This window comes from Bacillus rossius, chromosome 1 (assembly GCF_032445375.1).
Source record: "Bacillus rossius redtenbacheri isolate Brsri chromosome 1, Brsri_v3, whole genome shotgun sequence".
Taxonomy (NCBI): domain Eukaryota; kingdom Metazoa; phylum Arthropoda; class Insecta; order Phasmatodea; family Bacillidae; genus Bacillus; species Bacillus rossius.
Window position 1 is genome coordinate 19193445 of NC_086330.1, and position 24025 is coordinate 19217469.

A 24025-nucleotide genomic window follows, 5' to 3' on the forward strand; every position below is an offset into this window, starting at 1 on the left:
TCAACGTCTGTTCGCACGCTTTCATGTTAACTGTTACACTTGAATTGCCTGTACTGTAGTTAAATTGGAGTTTGGAAAAATTTGTAAACATAGACAAATGACTGCGGAAAAGAGTGTGTTTGTTGATACACCAGTTTTTGTGTGTAATGTCTAAACCAAGATTCACACCAACAAATTTTTTTGAAACTATAGATTGAGTTGTACATAAATACAATCTTTTTTTAGTTTTATATAATCAGTAGTTTGCTTTTCTCTTAGATTTATATTTTATTTGTAAGTGTTTTATTTTAAATAGCGGGAATATGCTGGAGTTGAGATAAGATAGGCTTGCTCAGCCTGATATCATGGGTACTGATGGTGTACAGCCTGTCGTACAGGCTGTCCATAAAAGCATGTCCCAGTTTCAATGGTGTATTAATGGTGTATTATAACAGTTTCATTTAGACTATTTACAACAAATCATACATAAAATTGAAGATAAAGTAACCTATTTTTTTCTTACAAATGTTCAGTATGTGCACTTTTAGTTATACCCGGGACACATCCAAAACCTAAAGTCCGATTCTTCCCACGCTTTGGTTAACACGTCTGGAGTAATGAAAGAAAAATAGCCTCTTCAAATCTGTGTCTCAACTCTGGCAAATCATTAGGTAGTGGTGAAGCATAGATACAATCTTTCATAAAGCCCCAAAGGAAAAAAAAAAATTGCATGGCGTTATGTCAGGTGAACGCGGAGGCCAGAGAAAAAGAGCTCTTTCATCTCGACCATTATGACCAATCCAGCGGTCAGGGACTTCGACAATTAAACTTTAAATGAAACACACATTGAACTGAAATTACAGATTCACTTTTAGCGAATTCCTGAACACAATACACTTTAAGCTCAGGAGTCGCCATTTTGCGTAGGTGGCTCTCCAAGCGAGACAACAACAAAGCAGTACTCGCACGTGCGCTTATCTAAAACTGTTTGCGTTACTCTTTAATTGTGTCCTTTAACCAAAAATCTAGAACTATTACAGATGATAGTATTAAATTTTATATCAGGAAAATTATTTTATGCTCATACTGTATTTTGGTTTACCTAATTACGTGTAGGTATGCAGACAATTGATAGGCTGTTTGCTTAATGCAGTGTCATGTTCAAGGCAGATATGTGTGCCTCATTGATCTTATTGAATGCTTACCAATTGTTTGCTCTGTTAGTTTTTGGTTGAATTTCTTAAGGCTAATGAGAGACAGTATTATGTCAAGAGTTTTTCACGGATGGTTTCAGTTACCTAAATGTGTTTCTGTAAAATCAAAAGAAGTTTTGATGCATAGACTAAAAAAATATAAATAAAGCCATAAACTAACATTTACCACTACGTATTTCTTGAAAGTTGACATCTCTGCATATGTACATTGAGCTCCTTTTGTTCCTGTCTTGTTCATGTTCCATCTTTACCATTTTTTTTTTTTTGCTATCTTTGCTTAACTAGGTACATTCACACATTACTTTGCAGCATGATTAAATTTTTTTCCTTTTGTTTAGAAATGTGTGAAGATGTAGTTAATAACACTCCCGCATGATGCTATTTTGATGATTGTGGATTTTTGAGTAACCACAGAACTTTCCAGATTTTTGTGATAATCACATTCATTTTAAAAAAATTCTTGAAATAAAATTTAACAAGCTTATTTGATAATAAAACATCTCAATACTACTGTAATTTTTTTATAATTAATCTAGACATTACATAAACAATTACACAATTTCTTTAATAAAGTTACATCATATAAATAACTCCTAAAATATTTATAAAATCTGAAATAAGAAGTTAAATGTTAACAACTAGAGAAAAAAAAAACAAATAATACTATCACATAAAATATATTACAACGTTCACTAGAAATATGTGGAAAATTGTCTACATTAAAAAGCAAACAATTTTGGCAGTGTGGAGTTACTATTACAAAACCAAGCATTTCAAGTTCTCACAGGTGTGGATAATTCCTTTCAGTATTTTATTTGTAAACAGTTTTGTTTCGTCATTTTTAAAATGTTAATTTTTCTTTCTTGCAAAGTAACAATTGCAACAAAAATAATTTTTAATAATTTTTTAAAAGTTTCCTTTTAACAAGCAAACTGTGTAAATATTTTTTTTATAAAAACAAAGGTTAAAAAACAAGTGTTTAATTAGGTTCAGATATTTAAATGAAACATTTGATGGGCACCTCTTAAAAGTGAAAAAAATTAAAGGATTTTAAATGTGTACATTCTGTAATTTAATAATAAAAAATTATGAAAATAAAACTGCCATTATCAACGCCTGTGAAAATTATTTAACAACCATTTCGACCATAAGGCTTTATCACTATACAAGACATGGAGCTTTTGCTGTGATCAAGCTGTTTGGTTACATGTTCAATGTAACGTGCAATGCCATCTTCATTTTTTTTTTTTACAAACCCTTTGAGTGTTCCATAAATACAGCTCCTACATGAACAAAAGTTTTATTTGCATGGATTATTTTTAGAATTTTTTTATGCTAAAAATTTTGCAACTCAAGATATTTAGTTAGATTTTATACAGCATTGTATAAGTGCAATTTGAGGCCCAATGATTAGAACTTCACTAGTACTGCACACATAATTGTTTTCATGTGGTCAAACCAGTTTTGAATAACATGTTTCAGAAAAAAAATTAATTAGCAAGTTATTTAACAAATAGACAATATTAAAAACAACTCTCTTATTAAAATTAACAAATACTTAGTTATCTTGTATAATCAATCCTAAACAAAAGGTTAGATAATGTGAATGAAAATATAATGCCAATATGCATAGTGTTTCAGAAAAAAAGCATTAGCATTTAAAATTATTTCAACATGTTTGCAATGCTGAAATGTGAATGTTATTTTTTTGGCTGAACATTTGCTTCAGTGCTTCTTACAAAATTTGTTTTGAAGTTCTATACTAAATTTAAGTTTGGGCTCGTAGGCCTATAGAAAGCAACTCTTTTTACTTAAGTTCATTTAGACTTTTTAAAAGTATATATGTTTATTTACTGCATGTTCAACTGAAATAAAATATGTTAAACTGTAAATTTACTTGTCATATTAAAAACATATTTTTTTTTACGAATTTACATTATTATAAAAATAACACAGGAATTAGTTATTTGTTATAGTTAAAAAACACAATTTTAAGTAGTGATTCAAATTTCATTAAAGCAATAGTTGCATTAAACTAATTCAGTAAGCTGAACAGTTATTTTTTTTTTTTTTTTTTCAATTTTTTTCTGTATGCATCTTTGCACATCCTTTGGAACCTAAGTAATCCTTATTTAAGTTTAAAATGGCTCCTAACTTGGTTCAGCATTTGGCCAAGTCAAATGAGTTTATGTTGTCAGAAGTATTTTGATTGAATACTGTACAGAAAATAACATATTCAGTTGATGATACATCTTTTTTTTTGTATGTAACTATCCTGATTAGTAAGGATTCACAACTTCTTCTTTGCTGAACAAATTGTATTGAAATGCACAATATGATAATTTGTCGCAATCCAAAATGAGACTCGAATATCTTCACAGACATGCCTAGTACTTGAATTTTCCTTCTACATGCTTTTGATTTTACCTGACTGTAAAATTGAATTTTAATGATTCCAACATAGAGTTAAATTTTAAACAGCAATAAATGTAATTGTTTGTAAACTAATTACTCTAAAGTTTCTCAAAAACAACATTTTTAAAAATTTATTTTGAACATTGGAGCTATCTGATGAATTTACTGTCATTGATAACATTTACGCTTGAATTTTTTGCCTCACATGTGTGAGAAAAACAACATACTTTTTAAAATTAAAGTGAAATAAACTTGGTGCTCTCATATGTATCCAGAAAGATTCATACCTCCGTTGCTGGACGGACTGCCAAACAAATAACAAGCTATATCTCTCCAACAGAAAATTACAACATATATTATACATTTATAGTTACAAGACATCTAATATTACTGTCAGTATTATTGAACATAATCGTGAAATAAACAGTAATTCTTTTTTTGATAAAGTCTTTTACCAAAAATATAAATATATATCCTCTTCTCAAGAGTAAGGCATTTAACGAATTACAGCATCAACAACATTCCATTTTTTTCTTGGAAGTACACCCAGTGCAGTGTGAAGCTTACTCACATGAAGGTTTGAGAGAGTACTTCGTAAAAGTCAGTGCGCGGTGGTCTTATAGTTCTGGTTATCCAGTTACGATGATCCTAACTCGCAAAGACAGCGGTTTCTCCCAGACGTCATTAGAATCGACGCTGTGGTTAGCCGGGCGGCTGTCTACCTCCAGGTCAAACACCCCAGGGTGTTTGAGCCGTCGGCGGAAGTGGAGGGCCCACACTCCGTGTTTCTTCACCATTTCAAACTGATTGTTCTTGTTGCCGAGCGATATGACGTATTCAAAGTCGTTCTGTAACATTACACATTAAAACTATTGATTAAAAGATTTTCTTGTTTTAAATGCTGTGAAATGCAGTTTATACTAAGTGTACAATATCTAATTCAAAATTAAAGGTCCTAAAAGCTCCAAAATATAATTAAATATTTTGGATAAATTTTTAATTTGTTTTGAACCTTAATATTTTTAGTGAGCTATTCTCATTATTTATTTAAATATCTAACTTTTCTATGTTTGTGTATCCTTTTTGTGCATCTTTCAATTAGGTAATGTGCCAGATGTTTTTAATTGAGCACTAGTTGAAAGTTTTGATTCTAGTGTTTATACAGGCCTTATAATTTAAAAGCTTTTATTGTCTTACTGTCCAACAAATTTTGATGTTCTACATTTTTTAAAAGTACCATTGAGATGTAGACAGAGCTATAAGAGAATGTCAGCACACACAAAGCACGTGCAAGAAGCAAAGTGGATTAAGTAGCAGAAACCTGTGTCAAACTATACATTAATGTGTAACCTTTATGGAACCAGGGGGTCTCGCAGTTAAATAAAAAGTTAGAAGAAATGCTAGCTGTTATCCTAGAGTGTTTGTTTTGAAAGATGAATACGACGACATTCAGAGTAATAGTTTAATATTCTTTAAATATCTTTCCCTATCAAACAACAAACGTATTTTACAACATATGTTTATATATCATGCTCTTGGCTATACATAACAAACTTGGAGATATCACAAGTTTACGAAAATAGTTAGTTATGAACACAAAGTGTACAGATGTGATCTCTCAACATGCCACATTCAACATGTATAATATTCATTATATCTAATATAAACGTTTTAGTTTCATTCAAAATCAGTCGTTTCTCTATCTGGTTGAACAAGCATAGTCCTACAGCAATCCTTTCCTCGTGAACCTTAATATTCACTTTTAATACAAAACATGAAAATTTTCAACTCGTAGCAATATTGCAAATTCCTGAGGATGACCACACCCTGACAAATTAAACAAGCAGTACGTCACTCAAGTGCAATGTCCTAGACTATGTTCCACCATTGTATACTGAACACTTTTTGTAACAAACTTCACAGAGCTACTTACAAGAAGTTTAACTGAACAGTGTTTACTTCCCAAAAAACTTGAAATAAACAAAATCAACAACTCATCCTGTAACCGACATACCATACGTAAAGACTACAGAACAATTCAGACTCCAAAATTAACAACAGGATTAAATTATTACAAAAAAATGTCGCGTGTGCACGTTAGACGCACTATGCCGCCAGGCATTCAACTGCGAGCTGAAAACTGCCAGGGGTGAGTCAACACGAGTTCTCAAACTTGCTATAGGTGTTTTCTCTAACAAAATTTCCACAATATTGAAGCTCCAGAAACGTCTTTATCTTAATACCCTTGTGTGTAAATACGCCTCACAAATTGTTAGCTACTGCATGAACAAGCAATGTTCGGCACAGGATTCGTGCTGCGAGCTCACTACCCTACTTCTCGCCAAATTTGCCCATTCACAAGATAAATAGAATACGAATACACGAAACTAACAACTACACAGACTCAAACTGAAACGTGAGCAGACTCTATCCGAGTCAAAATTTCAAAGGTCTCCCAACTGCCAATTCAATACCATCGCGACCGCTACTCGCACCGAGTGTTGCTCACACACCAGTTCAGCGGCCGTCACCTATCCTTAAATTACAACATGTCTAGCCAAGAGCTAGAAGAAGAAGAAAGCTGCGATCATAGTTACAACTATCTACAACCCAATGCACATGTGCGGAGGGGAAGGAGAAGCATGCTGAAGGGAGGGGAAAGGCAGAGTCCAAAAACCGGAAACCACACACGTCACGGCGCAACCTTCAAATCCTAAGTGCCCTCCCCTTACTGCCGGCACAAGTTTGTTTATATTGAAAGTTTTCACCTTAACTGCCGGTAGTAGCTTGATTATCCTCTTGCGATGTTTTGTCTGGTCGACGTTAACCTCCAGAACAATTTGCTCGTCGTCATGGTGATGTCTTACTTTCCTCTTCTTCAGGTTTCGCTTGTGAACCTACGGAACAACACAACATTAAATATCATAAATAATTTGCACTGAATGCTGTTAGCTTTGCCGGTAAAGCGATGTTAAAACTTGGAATGATTGTATTGTTGACAATTCAATGAAACACATAAACTTGAGTATTCATTCAAAAGTGCAGATTATAGCCAGGGTGGATTCATGAATGTAATACTTTATACACATATTCACTCATTTGAAAAATTTTGTATTTTGTTTTTGTTGCACTTCACTCATCTTAACGACTAGGCATATACTTAAATAATAACTCCTACTTAGAAACAAACTAGTTCATAAGTAATTTCATGATAACTTTGATAGGTTGTTGAGATAATACCATATGTAGGTTGACATACTTGGTACTATTCATACTGGTAACTCCTGTGCAAAGCCTGTCACATAATCTTTTATGTTGGGACTTAGTGATGGCCCGATATCCAAAAATCTGATACCGATACCGATTCCGATATTTCCAAATTTACCGATCCGATACCCGATACCCGATATTCCGATAATAGGCCTACCTATCTCACTTCTAATACTGATTCTATAAATTTGTGGTTCTGGAGTATTGTTAGAGACAATACCTAATGAAAAATGTTAAATATTAATAAAACATATTTATGTGAATGTATATTATTTTTATTAACTGTAAAATATTGTAAATTCACATTAAATGAAAGCTAATAACGAAATTATCATAATGGCCTACAAATAAGCTCTCTAAATTCAAATTCACAAGTCACTGCATGTACTTAGTCCAGTGTCTCAACTGTAATCTACGAAAAATACAGTCTGAAAAACATCAAACTTTACCAACTTTTGTACCCATTGTAAAATTTCATCATGGTAAACGACACGCTAGAAAGGAAGGTCTTCAATTAGCAAATTTTGTGACCATTGTTCAAGTGTATCACTCCATTTATTGGTGCGAAAACACGTTAAAAATACGTGAAAAGTAATTTCAATACAACTTTGAAACGTACTGCAGAGTTTATAAAACCACACATCTTTATTTATGTTATTCTCTTATTGGCAATGCACTAAATATAGCCAACATAATACCTTTGCTGCAACTTGCCCTACTTAAATACGTTTCATATTTTAGCTTTTGTAAAACTTACGTAACGTCTTTGTATAGAACAGCAGTTGGCGACCATGAAACGACACTGAAAGAAAATGCCTGTTATATCCTACTCTATGGTCATATCAAGCAGCAACTTTATTCTTCCCAATGTTTACTTGCGGCTACACCACTTATTAAATTAAATATCGTAATTATTTTCGTTTATGTTTTCAATTTATGTACACTTAGTGAACTTCGAAAATTCATCAAGCGAAAACATTTTGCGAATATCTGAAACGAATAAATATGCACTTATGACTGGGATTTGTGTACACATGGAAGAATTGTACCGTCGGGATGCATTGCAGTATCAGAATGAAGAAATAGGCTTGAAATTGTTTCAGTGGAAAATATGCTTGGAATTACTATGTAATATGGTGACGTGAAGAAAGATAAATTACGCCCGCGGAAAATAAGCTTGGAATTACAGTTGAGGTTATGTGAGAAGTATTATTGGCGAGAGCAAACATCGGTTATCAAAATATCGCAAGTATTTACCGATGTCCGATATTGAAAAATGTGCCGATATTACCGATCTCCGATATTGGATATCAAATATCGGGCCATCACTATTGGGACTGTAATAAGTTGTTCTACTTATATTTCCTAAAAAAAATATTTTTGCTGATGGAAAAAGTTAAAAAATGTATCACACAGAGTTTACACCTGGTTATTAAAAGTAAATGTATTTGCTCAAAGTGAGAACTAATCCACTACCTCAGGATTATAAATTTGACCCTTTTCACTATTGATGCCATCTATATAGCCATGATAATATTTAACCTGATGTTTTACTAATGTATTTTTAAATACTGGCACATAACACACAACATTCTTGATAGTAAGGCCCAAAATTAAAGTAATCCTTGTAAATACAAATGTCCAGCAACTATGTGTGAAGGTATGTGAAATCAATAAAATTTGCAATACAATATAAGCTTCATAAAGACCTTCAGTAACAAAAGAACTCAATTATTGCACAAACTTAAAAATTAATACATTTATGGAAAATAAGCTTGATCAGGACTTCACAATAGTTTTCCTGGCCAGAGCTAGAGTATAAAATAAAAACAAACACTTCCTTCAGATTAGTCTCAAAAATTATTTTAGGTAGTGCAGCTTTAAACAAAAATGTTCCTATTAACACAGGTTTTTGGTTTCAGTACCTAAAATATTTATGGTCATATTTAGTTTCTGAACAAGTATTTTTGTATTTAAATTTACTTCTGTCAAAATAAATTCATTACACCCAACCATATTTTTTTAAATTAGAAAATCTCCAACCTTAGGTTTGCAACTCTTCCATCTTCTCTGAGGTATAATATTTTTATACCTCAATATTCAAACCTAGTGACTACACTAGTGATATAAGTTTCTTAATAGTGTGTTCATGATACTACTCAACATATCAATACCTATACCTTTAAAAATGGTCTCGATGGTAATCCAGCAATCTTCTCTGATGACGAAACGTTTCTTGTTACGCTTACAAATCTTTTACCGAATATTTTCTTCCAACTGTCCGACACTGCTGTTTGATTACTCCTTTGCAGCTGTGGCGATCGTTTGTGCCTGCCGTTCACCTGTAAGCAACAGCAGAAAATGAATAAAATTTAAATGCTTTATTTTATATCTTGACAGTTATATTGTACTATTGATTAATTTCAATTTAGACAAATAAACCACCAGTTTCTGGAAGCAAAAATTTAGCCATAAGCCATACTAATAAATTAAAATTGTCACAAATTTGCTGTAACGACATAATGGGCCTGAATAAAATTTTGAACTGAGATAAATGACTCTACCTAATATATAATCAGTAATCTCAGTTGCATTGTTATTTCCTGTACAACATAACTGAAGGTTTTTTTTTTTTTTTTTTTTTAGTTTACATGGCTTATAGGGTTTCAGGTTGATGCCAAGCCATGGTGTTTAGTTAACCATAGTATAGTTGCACCTTGCAGTCAGCACTTCAAGGCTTGGTTGTTAAACTGTTACCTTGAAGATGCTGACTGCAAGGTACAACGAAACATCGGTTAACCCCAACATCCATGACACAGATTAAATATGAAAGCCAAGACTGCAAAGTCAGTAGTAGCGAAAGCTTGAGATCAGCTTTCCAATTTATTCGATTCTAAGACGTACCTATTTATTGAGTTTCAGATCTGTTAATGCATCTTACAATATCGACAACAGCCAACATCTGCAGGGTGAACTCATCAACATTTGTAATAGTTACGAATAGAGCTAGTCATCTGTCACACTAAGATAAAATATTGATAATCACAAGTGCATCATAGTGTAAGCAAGGGTAGTATTTATTTATGAGAGATATCGAGCATAACTTGGCAAAGAAAAACCGGTATTGAAAGTTGAAGAGGCTAAATAAACGCAAGGCTGACCAGCACAGCATGTGCACAGTATCTGTTGGGCAGAGCTACTTGAAGCAATTAATAGTATTGGTATTAGTATTACCAGTCACCTATCAGAAATATTATGGTATGCTAATTGAAGTGAATCTTATATTTGTAGGTTAACTTTTTCTTTTAGCGAAATTAGGGGTAAAGAGGAATTCATCTTAGAATAAATGTCATCTTTGATTTGAGTGGATACAATACATGTATAACATTAGATGAAAATAAGAAAACATGGGTTGAAACAGCTGTTAATCTTACGGAAATCTCCGGTTACCTTGCAGGAGAAACAGCCTTCTGTAGAGATGAGCTTATCGTCTGGCACTTGGTAGTTTTCTGCAGGATCTATGGGGTATGTGGGAACATTACCAATGTCCTCTCCGATGGCGGTGTAGTCGCCCGACAGTGGATTGATGGTGGAGAGACAGTGGCCCTGCAGAGTAAATAATATGGGTCGAGGTTAAGATTCCGTTGGATTCTTGTTAATAGTGCACATAAAATCGCAACTATTATTTATCCTATGCTAATTTGGTGGTTTTATGTCTTAACTCATACTATCCAAACACTTTGGGATGTCATTTTTTGGGGTTTCACCCCAATATGTCATCACCCCTCACACCCCTCTTATTCTCATGGCACTTTAAAATCCCCCGTGCGCAACTAGCGTGTAGCGTGTGTTTGGAATAGCATGCTACTAATCCCAGAGGTCACGGTAGTCATTGCCTCATTCCCTTATTAAACATTAAGTAATATTATAAGCCTTATTTTCTTTATTCCCAAGGGTATGTGTTATTTTCAGGACCCCACAAACATTCTTCATGTTTATTTTATTTAAATTATACTTCTGCAGAAACGGACCCGAACTTGCCTAAGGCCGCATATGTATTTAATAATATTTGAACAGTTACCTTAATAAATATTCACTACATGTTTAGAACACTTAAATAATGTAATAATTTTAGGAGGGCAAATGTGTTTTTACAGCCTGGGCGGCCAACTCTTCCCCCCAATCACACTGCATCGCCACCCAAGGTAAGACACCTTCAACACTTTGAGGACTCTATCTTTGTTTCGCAACTGGTCTTTGTTATCCTGACTTCTTTAAAAAATCTAAATCATTTTTATTTATCCTCGGAGCTTACCTGGGGGGGGGGCTTGACTGATTAGTTAATTGAAATAGTAATCCGCTGTCCGGAGTTCAGTCACTAACCCAAAGACTTTATCCGACCACGAAGTGGCTCTGGACATCGCGTAAACCAGTCGTGCTGCTAGGCGTTTTAACAGTAATATCTTTTAAATAATTAATTATACGAAAGGCATGTGGCGTGTAAAAAATCTCAATACTGAACATCTTGTATTTCTTTCCAAGTCTGGCCAACATGTTCACTGTGCGACCGGTGTGTGGGACACCTCTATAGTGTGTCCGACACAGAGCGGGCCAGGCCCTTGCACATCAGGGTGAATGCGCTAGGAAGACACAAGTCCTGCCTCCACACGGGCGACGTCACGTCTCGAGAACAGAGTCCCGCCGGGTCTGTGTCCCTCAGATACAGTGGCACCCATTAATCTTACCAACTTCATTAAGCAAATCCCCCACCACATAAGGAAACTAATTTTATTTGTAACGGCATAAGAAATTACAGGTACAATAGTTTTTTGGTACGTAACTGAGAAGGAAAGCATGTATGTATTTCATCTGCTCAGTTTGCAGAATACATACAATTTTAGCTTAATTGTTATAAAAAATATTGTAACTGAAATATACATTAGTGTAAACAATAGTGTGCATGGAGTACAAGCACGAGAAAAGTGAAACTTCTTGCTTTTTAGGTATAGATAGAGATAAATTATTGTTATTTTTTTTTATTGAACAAAAGATAATAATTGAGAATAATAAGGTATGATTTCAAATGAATAAATGCCTTTTTCCGGCCCTGTACTCTCCATCCGTTCACTGGCACTTTTTGGCGTCTCTTTTGACAGTTTATTCCCACATTGCCTTTGATAATACTACCTGTTATCTGCTTCTGCCTTTTTATTATTTCAAGGCATAGTGTTTAATCACGATAAAATGAAAGAACAAAAAAAAATCACTTTAAATGAACATAAGTTACACTTATAAAGGAGTATAATTTTTTTGTGTGACCATGAGGCTGTTAAATTGTCCATATGTATCCATTAAATGAGTCTTTTTACTACAACAGTTTACAATCCTGGCAAACGTTCTCAATGATCCTGCACACAAACTTTGTTGGATTCGTGCGACTGGCACGCGAATGCATGTTGGTGGTGTGAGTGACTGGTGTGAAGTGAGCTCCGCAAGTCGGCAACTCCGGCGTTCACGCTGTTACCTGGCCGATGCGCTGGTAGCCCGTGGGGCAGCCGCAGGTGAAGCTGTTGCCCCCGAGCGAGGTGCAGCCGAACGCACACGGGCTCCCGGAGCAGCCGGAGCTCACCTGCACACACAGCCACCATGCCGTGCTCACGCGGGTGGTCCATGGGCGTCGCAACCGGGGGGGACGGGGGGGGACACGTCCCCCCCCCCCCCCAATAATAAAAGTCTTCAAATTTTGTCCCCTCCAATAATATATTTAGTTTCGTAGTTATATTAAAAATATGATTTCTGTGATATAACCCATATGTTGCGCATGATGCATTTAGTCCAATCGTGGTAATATGAGCACTTTTTAATTCGATCTTCGTGTAAAATCAAAATCAGGTCCGATACCGAATACAGATATGTTAACTGTGTTTTTACAAATTTGTCCTCTGAAAATATTTTTTATAAAAAATAAATTATATATTGCAACCAACTATAATTAGAATATTTAGGAAAGAAAAATGCCTAAAAACCACCTTTTTGCACCTTCAAACCCCAAATTTTTCCGGGGGAGGACCATCCAGGGGATGGATATTCCTCAACTAAATCAATTGAAGTTCCCCCCAAAAAATATATCCTTGCGACGCCCATGGGTGGTCTGAGCCGTGCCGTGCCTCAGCTCGGCCAAAGTCAGCCCTTGAACCCTCCCTGTTCTGTACTAACTGTCGGGGATGGAAGAGAATGGCCTTATTTCTCGAGCTTCTGAAGTTCCCTTGGAAAATTAATTGGTGGCTGTAATTGTATTTTGGAATCGCTTATTTTGTTAACAGCACAATTATGTTGATAATTTTTTTATGTGCAATCGAACATTTGGTTATTATAAAAATTTTACGTTATGTACTGTAAAACGGGATGAATAGAAACACCGAGGTGAATAGAAACAATCTGCTCAAAATTTCTTTGTGATAAAAAATAATTTATTACAATTTTTCTATTTCACAAGTTGTTTGCCAACATCATTAGGAGTGATTTTTATTGAAGAATTGTGTTTTTATGTTTCTCTGAACGGACTGTTTCTATTCACCCCCTTTTACAGTAGCTTAAACTACTGAATGTTGAAAATTATTATTTTTTTCCCCTCAGACTTAATGCTGGTGTTTGTACACAGCTCGGTAGCACTTATGTGAAAACTGTGAGAAAATAGTAGAATGTAGTATATAGGAAAGTGACTACAAACATTTTTTAATCGATACTCTATTTGAAAACGTCCAGCATTCAGATGATTGTTTATCTGCAGGGTCACCAGATCTAACTACGCAGTTGCTAAGCCTGAAATAGAGCGAGGTGAAGCAGGGATAAGACACTGGACCCAAACGCATCCAGGCCCGGCCATCCTTTTTAGGTTTCCCAATGTTTCCCGAAATCAGTCCAGACCAAACCTGGGACGAGCGATGGCCTCCGGGCGGCCTGCTTGGAGAATCTTTCAATAATGTATCATCAAGCATTCACTCGTGTATTATGGCCAGTTGCACCATTAGAGTTCAGACGTGATCTCCAGTCATAAGCTGGTTTGATCATCATCCTACCACATTTTCTGTTTCACCATTATGTTGTGAACGTTGAGCGAAGATCATTGGGAACTTCGATGTGAACCGACTCTCAGGTCGGGTCATAGCAATGATATCTGATCGACACCATGCGAGCATACATGGCCGGCATTTTTATGGACTTAGTGCACTTTAATTTAACCAAATGTAAACATTAGAGTATTATTTACAAAATTTCTTATCGTATATAATACAGTATCAAAAATTTTACTTATTCTAGTGTTACAACCATTCTCATGAGAAATACCCATATTCTAAATGTTTGAAATGCTTGTTATTTTAGTTAATGTTCTTATATTTTATTTTATCATGAATACTTTCCATGTTAAATAGAAGCTTTTTTTTAGTCAAAACCTATTCATATTTTCGACTGCTTTGTTTTTTGTTAACTTTTAAATACCAGTATGAGTTTCCAATCCTTATTAAAATTCCTAAGATTATGCAGTGACTGATTGTGCTGCTATCTTGTGTCAATCGCATCAACCATTTGTTCGCCATGTCACAATTGATTGTAACGACTTCATATAGTTCCAGCGCACCAATAGAAATGCACCTAACATTTCTTCGACAATGCTGCTGCCTGCTGTAGATTGGAAATGTTGAAGTTCAGTTCACGCGAACAAAGATTGTGTAGTCCAGCGGTTTCCAAAAGGTGTTCCTGGGGTTCCGTGAGTCAGGACTAATGTCATATAAAGCAGGCACAATTATTGTCCAATAACTTTCTTTGAAAGAGTTGGGGTTTCGCCAAAAGAAAAAAATTAGGAACTGCTGGTGTAGTCTTAGTCTGTGTTGGCACATCGTTTAGAGGAATGATCCTTAATTCATTCTTAGGCTACGATAATTGGATCACGGATCGAAGAGCAGAATGGCGCAACTGGCCATTAGCCATCTTTTCTTGGTTATGTGTAGGATCATCAGCAGGCCATGTGGTAGTCTCACTGAACATACGGTATAACCAGCAACCAGTGTATGTCCTGAACAACATCTCATATTGAAATCATTGCAGTTATTTGGTATCTTCAGTAATATGCAAGTTAAAACTCCAGGGTATTTTTATTTCTAATGAAGCTGATTATATCTAACAACCATAACCTGACCTTTCTCAGGTGAGCTATTATGTCTTTATAACAAGTTGTGGGAATTTTTAAATTTTTTTTGAGGTTGGCAGCAATGCTTAGCAAGCGCAGTCTTCGCCCTGCGACGCGGGATCACCGCTCACCTGAATGCACACGAGAAGCGCGTTGTCGTACTGGTAGCCGTCAGGGCAGCCACACCGGTAGCTGCCCTGGGTGTTGATGCATGTGTTTGAACCGCACGGGCTGTTGGCACACTCGTTGTCGTCGATGCACTGGTTGTAGTAGAAGTGCTGGATGTAGCCGTCTGGACAGGCGCACCGGTAACCTCCGACCATGTTCTGCACACAAGGAAAAGATGTTTCTGTCATGCTCGTTTCTGGCAGGTTTCCACAGTTAAGTAGTAATAGGTCCTGTGATATTGAAGACTTCTGTGCACAACCGTGATGTGTTAAAAACCCCTCTCAAGATGTTTTTACCCACAAACTAAAATTACGTTTATAACTTTTGTAATTTTTTAAATACACAAAAAAAACATATATTTATTGAAACAATACATTTAGTTCATGTTGCTATTTCATTGAACACAATTATAATGGCCATCAAGGTAGCATGGCCACAGGTTTGAAACCGTTATAGACAACGATTTAAAATTTATATAATTTCTCTTTGTGATATGGGCCTTAGTGCGCAAAGGCGAAGAGGTACTAGGCTCGTAATGAATAATCAAAAAACACGGGAGGGCATGTAGCCCATTCGTTAGGTTTGCTATGTGGTGGCTGTTTTCTGTTAACAGAAAAAAAATACAATTTGCAGTAATAATGGCACTAATTGTTGGGATGTTATACAGTAGTTAATATCATTGTCAGGAAAATTTGTTGTAATTATTCGTACTTCAGTTTTCATGCATATTATAATGACTTCTTTTAATATCTTGTTTACAATGACTTTCTATGATGCCCAGGACCATGAAGCTAAAAAAATATTTCTGGCAAGTTCTGCGGAAGACATTACAGTGTTTTTAAGCGAATTGGAACACTAGAAATCTGCCTTTGTAGTAGATTGCTTTATGTTACAGGAAGGAAAACGGCTATTTATTGTCTTACAATATACTCAGTTTGGCAGTAAGCTATGACAGTCATTCTCATCCTCAGCTAGCTTGCACAGTCAAGTAAGAAATCTAATCAAAACTTTGCAGGTTAATAAGATAAAATGATTCATCCTTTTTGCCATAAGTCACGTCTGAACAAGCGAGTATTTATTTGTGCCCAATCGAAAGTGTCCTTATTTGACTTGGCGGCAAGTGAAATTGGCTGGTTGATTTATACAAATAATAATGATTATTGGAGTAATAATTACATGTTCATGTTTCAACATATTAACTTTAAGCATGATATGAGTAACTAGGTGAATATCATTAGTTTTGTCTTGCAATATTAAGAACCGTAATGAGCTTAAAGTTTAATTCTGGAAAACAGCCTCAACCAAAAGCATCCATTTAAAACATAGTGAAACTCTTTTAAGATGTTTCCAGTTTAGAAATTTTCCTTCTAAATAGGTTAAACATATTTTGCCTTTGATCTGTTAACACACATGATTGATCCTTTTAAGTTTTCCTGATTAAGGGAAGTTATACCACCATGTGATTTTTAAAAATTTGGCCGCAGCTTGGAGTACATAATGTTATTTCATTTTATAACTCAACTAACCACAGGAGCTAGCTTTAAAGTAGACACCTGTGGTCTATGCAACTATTTCATCAACTGAAGTAGCTCCTGTGAGATAATCAGTGATTTCCTCCTGGCAGTTATGTACTGGGCCTGTTCAATAATATCAGATAATAACAGCGAGATTTAGCTGGATGAGTTACTATTTATGTCATGTTTTGCCAATAATTGGAATAAATATTTTGAAAAAAGAACTACAAAAAATAATGACCAATTACGTACACCAATCCCTCACTTAGTACAACTAATGTGTTTCTAAAAATTATTTGTTATTCAAATTTGCATTTTCTGAAGTATTAGTTTCCTAAATAGCCAGGCTAATTTACTTAATGTGTTCCAAAATGTGTAGGGCAATATTCTAAACGTAATATAAATGCGTAGATAACACGTATGTCAAACCATTTTTCTTCACAAGTCTACCATCGAATACTTTGTATGACAAATACGACAACACATAGTGAGAGATAGGTGGTAATGTACTTATCGTCAGTTGGTTGGATTGTCGACCAGGACGTGACCTTAACTCATGTCGCGTACATTTCCACGAACTTTCCAAACCATGTTTTACTGACAGTGGAACAGATATTACTATCCGGGTATTTACATTTTAATTTTTCAAAAAGTGAGGTGCTTTTATGCATATATAGTATTAATTAACAGGGTCTAATATGTAACTGCAGGAGTAAATAACTGATACTTAATATAGGAAACTTCTACTGTCATAATAATATTATCAGTTCACGAATGTTACCTTTACCACCACCACCAACTCACCACTTCGAACCTCCTGCAGTTGATCTGTGTGTGCGTGTGCATGTGCATAAGTCCAGTTTTAATATTGTGCCATTACCTCAAGACGAGGGAAAGAAGTGCATTAATCTCAGTACTGAGCACTCCTATGTATTTTAGAGTATCAGTTGTAATATTGTTTTTTCTTATGTATCCTTTCAGCAGAAAAAAATTAATTACTTATTCTATATTAATGTAATGATTTGAGGACAGACGTGAATGCATCAGAAGTTCAGTCATTTTAATTTAAATAATGATCTTGTTAATTGACTATTTCTTGTACGAGGGTCCATGCAATATTTCGCTGAGGGAATTTTGTGTTAATCTCTTTTTGCCAGTGGCACAATTTCCCAAAACAGATGTCATATTGTAAGGTATGAAATCTGAATACTCGTAAGTTCTCCAGGCATCCCAAACCTCAATCTTGAGGGGGTAACTGACACATGGTTGTATAAATGAACACAGGAAAAAGAAATATAAAAGCTGATAAAAGTCACATTGGTGATCTGGCCTTTCAATAAACTGATTTCGTGCAGTAGGGCTCTTGCATGCTTTGAAGTTGGCTGCTATGCCAAGTTAAGATGGTGAATGAAATAATTGTGTAGATGGGTAAGATTGTATGTTGGACTAAGATTGTTGCTTAAAGGATGTGTGTGTGTTAACCCACGGTGCATTATCATTGGCCACTAGACCAAACGCATGCTTAGTGATGAAACATAACAGGGCTAATATCTGCTTTTATATTTTTTCCTGTTTGAATGTGTACGTATGCCGCCTCGTGTGATAAAACGTTTCTCCTGAACTACCTATGTGTAGATTGAGGCGTGCGGGATGCCTGAAGAACTCACGAGTATTTAAATTTCATACCTGTAGCGTGCCCGATGCTCAAAGTGGGTCAGACCTCTTGTGGAAGGTTCATGTGTAGGGGTTTCGAGTCTCGTCCCCAAATGGGGTGACTTCACGCCTCGAGAGATAGAGTCTCCGACAAGTCCACATGCCCCGCCTCTCATGGCTGGCACTACGACAGATGTTAGACTGTTAGACCCCCAAGACAGCGGACTTCTACAAAGTTTCGTAAGTTAGGTCCTTTGTCCTGTCGACTCGTGAAATGTAATATGGAAGCGGTATTGCATTTAACACAACTTAATAATAATCAAAAAAGAGTTAGGATTCTCAAATACTTGAAAAAGAAATGAAAGCCAGAATTCCCGCGCTGCGTTATCTTATTGAGAATAATATTTATAGTAGTTGAGTTACTTATTTAAATGTGTAGAAATTGTTAGGCCCCTAAGACAGCAGACTTCTACAAAGTTTCGTAAGGAAGCGGTATTGCATTTAAAACTCGAGAGACAGGGGAAGACCGATCGCCAGCTGCAGCCTGCATCACCTGGCAGCCGTACTGGCACTTGGAGTCGTCCGTGCACTCGTCGTTGTCGGTGCAGAAGGTCCCGGTGGAGTCGAGCTTGAAGCCCCGCGGGCAGATGCACTTGAAGCTGCCCAGCGTGTTGATGCAGTTCCCGGGCGGGGGGCAGGTGCCCGTGTGCTCCACGCACTCGTCGATGTCTGCGCCCACCGTCAACACCATCACACCATCACAGAAACATACTGCTCTTACTCACATGCCTGGTTGGTTATTGAATCGAAACTCCTTTGGGCGCGATGGGAGTAAAATTTCAAGGCCGAATTTTAATGCAAAGTTTTCGTGAAAAATTTGTTGAGAAACATTTCTGACCCGAATAGGACGGAGAGAGAATAAGTTGTGGTGTTTTTTTTTTAAACTAGCATTCACTCTTAAGGGGTAAACGTGTCTGCCAGTACATATGGATGATTTTTCAAGTCAGTAGGTCCTTGATTAGTTTGTAAATTTGTGCTTGCATTTGTACAGGACAACAGTGCTTAGTTTGTAGAGGTGTATGGATTTAAATGAGTTTTTCTAATTAACAAATTAATCAACAAGTAAATTTGTTGTAAAACAAATCTTCAAGATTGAAAATATTGTGCTTCAGATTAAATTTATATTTATATTTGTGAAGCAAACTTCAAATATACTGCAAAAAAATAATATATATACCTATATTTTTTAAGTTCAAAAATTTTTTTTTAGAATTTTGTTTATGAAAAATGAAAATGAAAATGTTGCAAGATACCTCACTTTTGCGATGTTACAGAACTTTTCGGAAGGTTTTCATCTTGCAGCAATTTCCACCAGGAATAATGCATAGCATCCTTGCGTCTTGTTAATTAACCGTGAGCATAAGATCAGTCGGTTTTTCCATTTTAGTGACTAACAGTAAATAATGGGACCTGTGCAGCAATCCTCACATAAGCAATTGTGTATGCATTGCGCACAGGTCCAATCTTGTGCTTATATTGCTTTGAATCAGTATTCCTATCTGCATGTTTTGCATGTCATTGCAATCAGAACACACATTTATCTGTAATAATATTACTGTTCCACAATCAAGCGATTTATCATTTTATTGTGAACCGTGAAAAACATGCACCATTGACATATTCCGGACCCATCCATGTGGAATTTATTATGATTATTCACTTAAAAATGTTTCTATAATTTATTTGTATACGTACTTCTTTAAAATTTTTCAATTTAGTTCATTGAATGTTTGTCTTATTTTTTTGGTCATATAAGATTTTAAACCTTTAGTGAATGAAATTGCTGTAGTAGAGTTATTTTGCTAGCATCAGTTTGATTAGGAATCAACATAAATCGCTATTTTTATACGTAGCAGAAGGGCACATGCCCCTGTAACACCACCTAAAGTCAACATTTTTGGCACATCATGTTCAGAAAAGCTGCCGTATGTTTAGAAAAGCTGCTGTCCGTTTGCTAGTTTCATATCTTCGTATGGAGTGTTTAATAATGTCACTGGCTGGACGTTTTCCCAGGAAATTCAGACCGGCACAAAAGGTTTTCGTGGGTGAACTCGCATAAGTGATTTATAGGTTACAGTATAATCCTGCTAATCCAGACCACACTATGCAGAAAAAAATTGTGTTTATGAATAGGATAAAAAAAAATCATTTGCATAGTTTCACCCATTTAAAACTTTTATTGCATGAATTTCAAGGCAGATTCAGTTGAATTCAGATTCTCAGTGATCCGGACAGTGTCCGGTCTCGTGCGAGACCCCACTGTGACTGTGGCAGAGCGCGGTGCTGAGATGTGCTCACCCGTGCACTGGTCCCCTTGCTGGTTGTACCCCTCGGGGCAGGAGCACTTGTAGCTGCCCTGGGTGTTGACGCACTCGTGTTGGCACACGTGGCGGCCCGTGGCGCACTCGTCCAGGTCGCGGCAGCTGATGCCGTCCGGGTTGAGCACGAAGCCGGCGGGGCAGGAGCACACGTAGCTGCCGTCCGTGTTCTGGCACGCGAACTTGCACGGCGACGGCATCTGCTCGCACTCGTTCACGTCTGGAGCGAAAACACCGCGGACGCTGCTTCTTACGGTCTGCGGTAGGTCACAGTAGCAGATCCAGAGGGGGGGCTAAGGGGATTCAAGCCCCCTCCAAAAGCATCTGGGTCCACTATTGTTTTAGTGTTTGCCTCGATAAAGCCTAGCCTCAGCTGGGTCAAGCCCCTCCCAAACCAAAATCCTGGATCCGCCACTGGTAGGCCACTATACCTTCTGCCCGTTATTACATGTGCGTGATGAGTAGTCTTAAGGGTCCCGCCTACCTGGTCACACACACGGTGTGCAGAGCTTCAGGAAAAACAACGCGATTTCAAAACTACTCAAGATATCCGAGTGGGGCCTATTTACGAATAGCATTTAAGAGTTCGCTGAGGGCCGAAAAGTACTTTTAAGTTCGGATTAAGTTTTTAAACTGTATTTTTAGAAGCGTTAAAATGCCTAAAACGCATGTTTTCAGAGTAATTTTTAGGCGTAAAACAATCAGTACAGATTCTTGAAAGCACTTAAGGGGCTTGCATAACACCTTTATCTTCATTTCTCTGCCATATTATGTTACGGTCACCGCTCAAATTTCACAGTTATCCTGTGACGACGAGACGAATGCGCGCCAGTTCAGAGACTTGCGCTTAGAGGCTATACCGCGCTGGAAGCACCAGCGAGCGTCGCGCTTATCATCCCGCCTCACTAACACACATACACCCCTGACGAGGCGGGCCCCTTAACAGCGTACGTTCACTTCAGCGTAGTAATGATTATTTTTAAAGTTGATGGACCACAAACATATAATATATATAAATATAGCATTGATAAATGTATAATATATATGGTACTGACTTTAGTTACATGTAGTATTTCAATTTTATATAATTGTAATTTTTAATTAATCTAAAATTTATATGTATGTGTGTGTGTGTGTTAATTTAACCATGTTACTCTCATGAAACTTTTTGTTAGTTTAAGTAATAATTAGAATTTAAGCATTCATATGGATATTTGTATGTTGTATTGTCTTGTCTTTGTTTTGTCCTACTATTTTTGTGTTCTTATAATTGTTTTGTTATTGTTTTTGTTCTGTAACTGTATTTGTTTTGTACTTGTCCTACATGTTGTGCCCACCGTTGGAGCCTTGTGCTGCTGGTGTGGCATGTTACAAATATAAATAAATAAATAAATATTCTAAAAAAAATTGCTAGATATTAATGTGTTGATACTTATTCCAAATTAGTGGATGTTTAGTTTTTTTTTTACTGAAGAATAGTGTTGTATTAACAAAACCAACAAACTCAGTACTATAAATGACTAAACGTCACGCGTACTCACCTCGACATCTGGTACCACTGGCATCTGGTTTGTAACCCTTGTTGCAGATGCAGCGATAAGATCCCAGCGTGTTGATGCAGCGGCCATTACGGCACAGGTCCGGGATGGTGTTGCACTCGTCAATGTCTGAGAAACAAAGGGAAAACCATTCAGCTGAATCATTCAATATTAGTCAATGCAGAGGCGTTTCTTTTAGCCAGAAAAATCTGAACGCAGGCAGCTTGATTGGTGATGGATTAAAGAGCGCTCACTGTGTTTGAATATTATATTTAAAAATTTTCAAATAATTCTCTTTGGCTAAACTTTAATATATTAATATTGAATGTCACGTGAAATACTTCCTAACATATTGTCACTGTACTGCTCTCTCTGAGCGTAGCCCGTTTCCTAAACCCCCGACCTGTTACTGTCTTGGACAGCCAAGGCAACCCCCCTTGTCGAAGGAGAGGAGGAATACCTTGTTTGTCCGACAGTCTTCGCTCAGAGGCGGACATGCGCGTGTGCGCGAGAGTTACAGAGTGTGTACACGACAGTCCTAGTTAGGATAAATATACTTGCGGAATTGTGAACTGTATGCTGTGCTCAAACAGCCATCGGCAGAGGCTGAGGTGCCACACCGGAAGGACTTCACCGCCCCTGAGAGTAATCTTTGGGTAGCTGACTGAAGCTCGCTGGTGCCAGACAAACCATCACTTCCTCAGCCCCGTACCTGGCTTAGCAGCCGGGTACATGACAAAATTTAATATATTTGTCAAAAATTCATTTCATTGATTAAACTTATATTCAAAACTATTTTATTTCAAAATATTTTGTTTGCTAAGGCATGCTGTTACGCTAAAAATGCTGGTTATTATAAATTACCATGTAAATGTCTTTAGTTTGTCCAAAATATTTTTGCTTGGTTAAGTGTTGTTTTGGTATTATATTATATGTTTGTCAATTTTCATGTGGCAGATTGTTATAAAGTATGTGAGCTAGGACTTAATGAGTTCAGGGTTGGTAGCGACTGCTACGTGTCTACTGGAGTGATGCTCTTAGTATAGGACTGTGTGTTATGGGAGTGCTGCGAGCGCGCACGCTCAAGGCGCACTTGTGAACTCAGTTCGGGAGCCGGCCGCGATGAAGTGAAAATTGACAGTGGCGGGCGCAAGGCCGCGAACCTGGCGATGTACGAGACAGTGCGAATCACGGGAACTGTGCGACGGACATAGAGCTGGCTGCCCACCCAAGATCTGCAAGACTTATCGGTGAGCTCGCTCTTTTTATTTCTGGTGTTGGAGCAAAGTGTATTCTTGTTTGTGTATGCATTCTAAGGCACAGAAAAAAAAAAAAAAAAAGAACTTATTTTGATATTTTTTAATGAAACGTTTGCTGCTTTTAACGAACAGTGGCAAACAAGAATTTTGTGCAGCAGGCTTGGAGGCGGTGAAATAGGAAGCTTACATTAGCTGTTTGTGGGTCAACTTTCCATGCGTGACAAGTAATGTAATTTGCAGAATAATTTTTTTATCTGCATGCAATGGCTTTGTTTTCACTGTACGTGTTTAGAACTGACATAACTTTCTTTTGGAAATTTCCCCATTGAAGCTAGAGGCGAAATGTCGACCTATGTATTGTGCCACAGTGCAGCGAGTAGCATGCAAGATGTTTTGGTGTTGGGTTTGGCAGCTCATTGACTGATAACAGTGCTGATTGACTTAATGCT

At 36.6% G+C, this 24025-nt stretch overlaps 1 protein-coding gene across 2 annotated transcripts in view; it reads right to left on the reverse strand.

The window, feature by feature from the left end:
- Positions 1-1703: 1703 nt before the first annotated feature.
- Positions 1704-24025, reverse strand: part of LOC134532924 (fibrillin-2-like) — a 275398-nt gene continuing 253076 nt past the window's right edge. For both annotated transcript variants that reach the window (XM_063369992.1, XM_063369983.1), the window contains exons 46-54: positions 22321-22446; positions 20760-20999; positions 18955-19130; positions 15198-15392; positions 12403-12507; positions 10329-10484; positions 9059-9220; positions 6377-6505; positions 1704-4456 (exon numbers count right to left, since the gene is read on the reverse strand). In XM_063369992.1, the coding sequence (XP_063226062.1) occupies positions 4238-4456; positions 6377-6505; positions 9059-9220; positions 10329-10484; positions 12403-12507; positions 15198-15392; positions 18955-19130; positions 20760-20999; positions 22321-22446 (1508 nt within the window). In that variant the 3' untranslated portion in view covers positions 1704-4237. The remainder of the gene's footprint in view (positions 4457-6376; positions 6506-9058; positions 9221-10328; positions 10485-12402; positions 12508-15197; positions 15393-18954; positions 19131-20759; positions 21000-22320; positions 22447-24025) is intronic.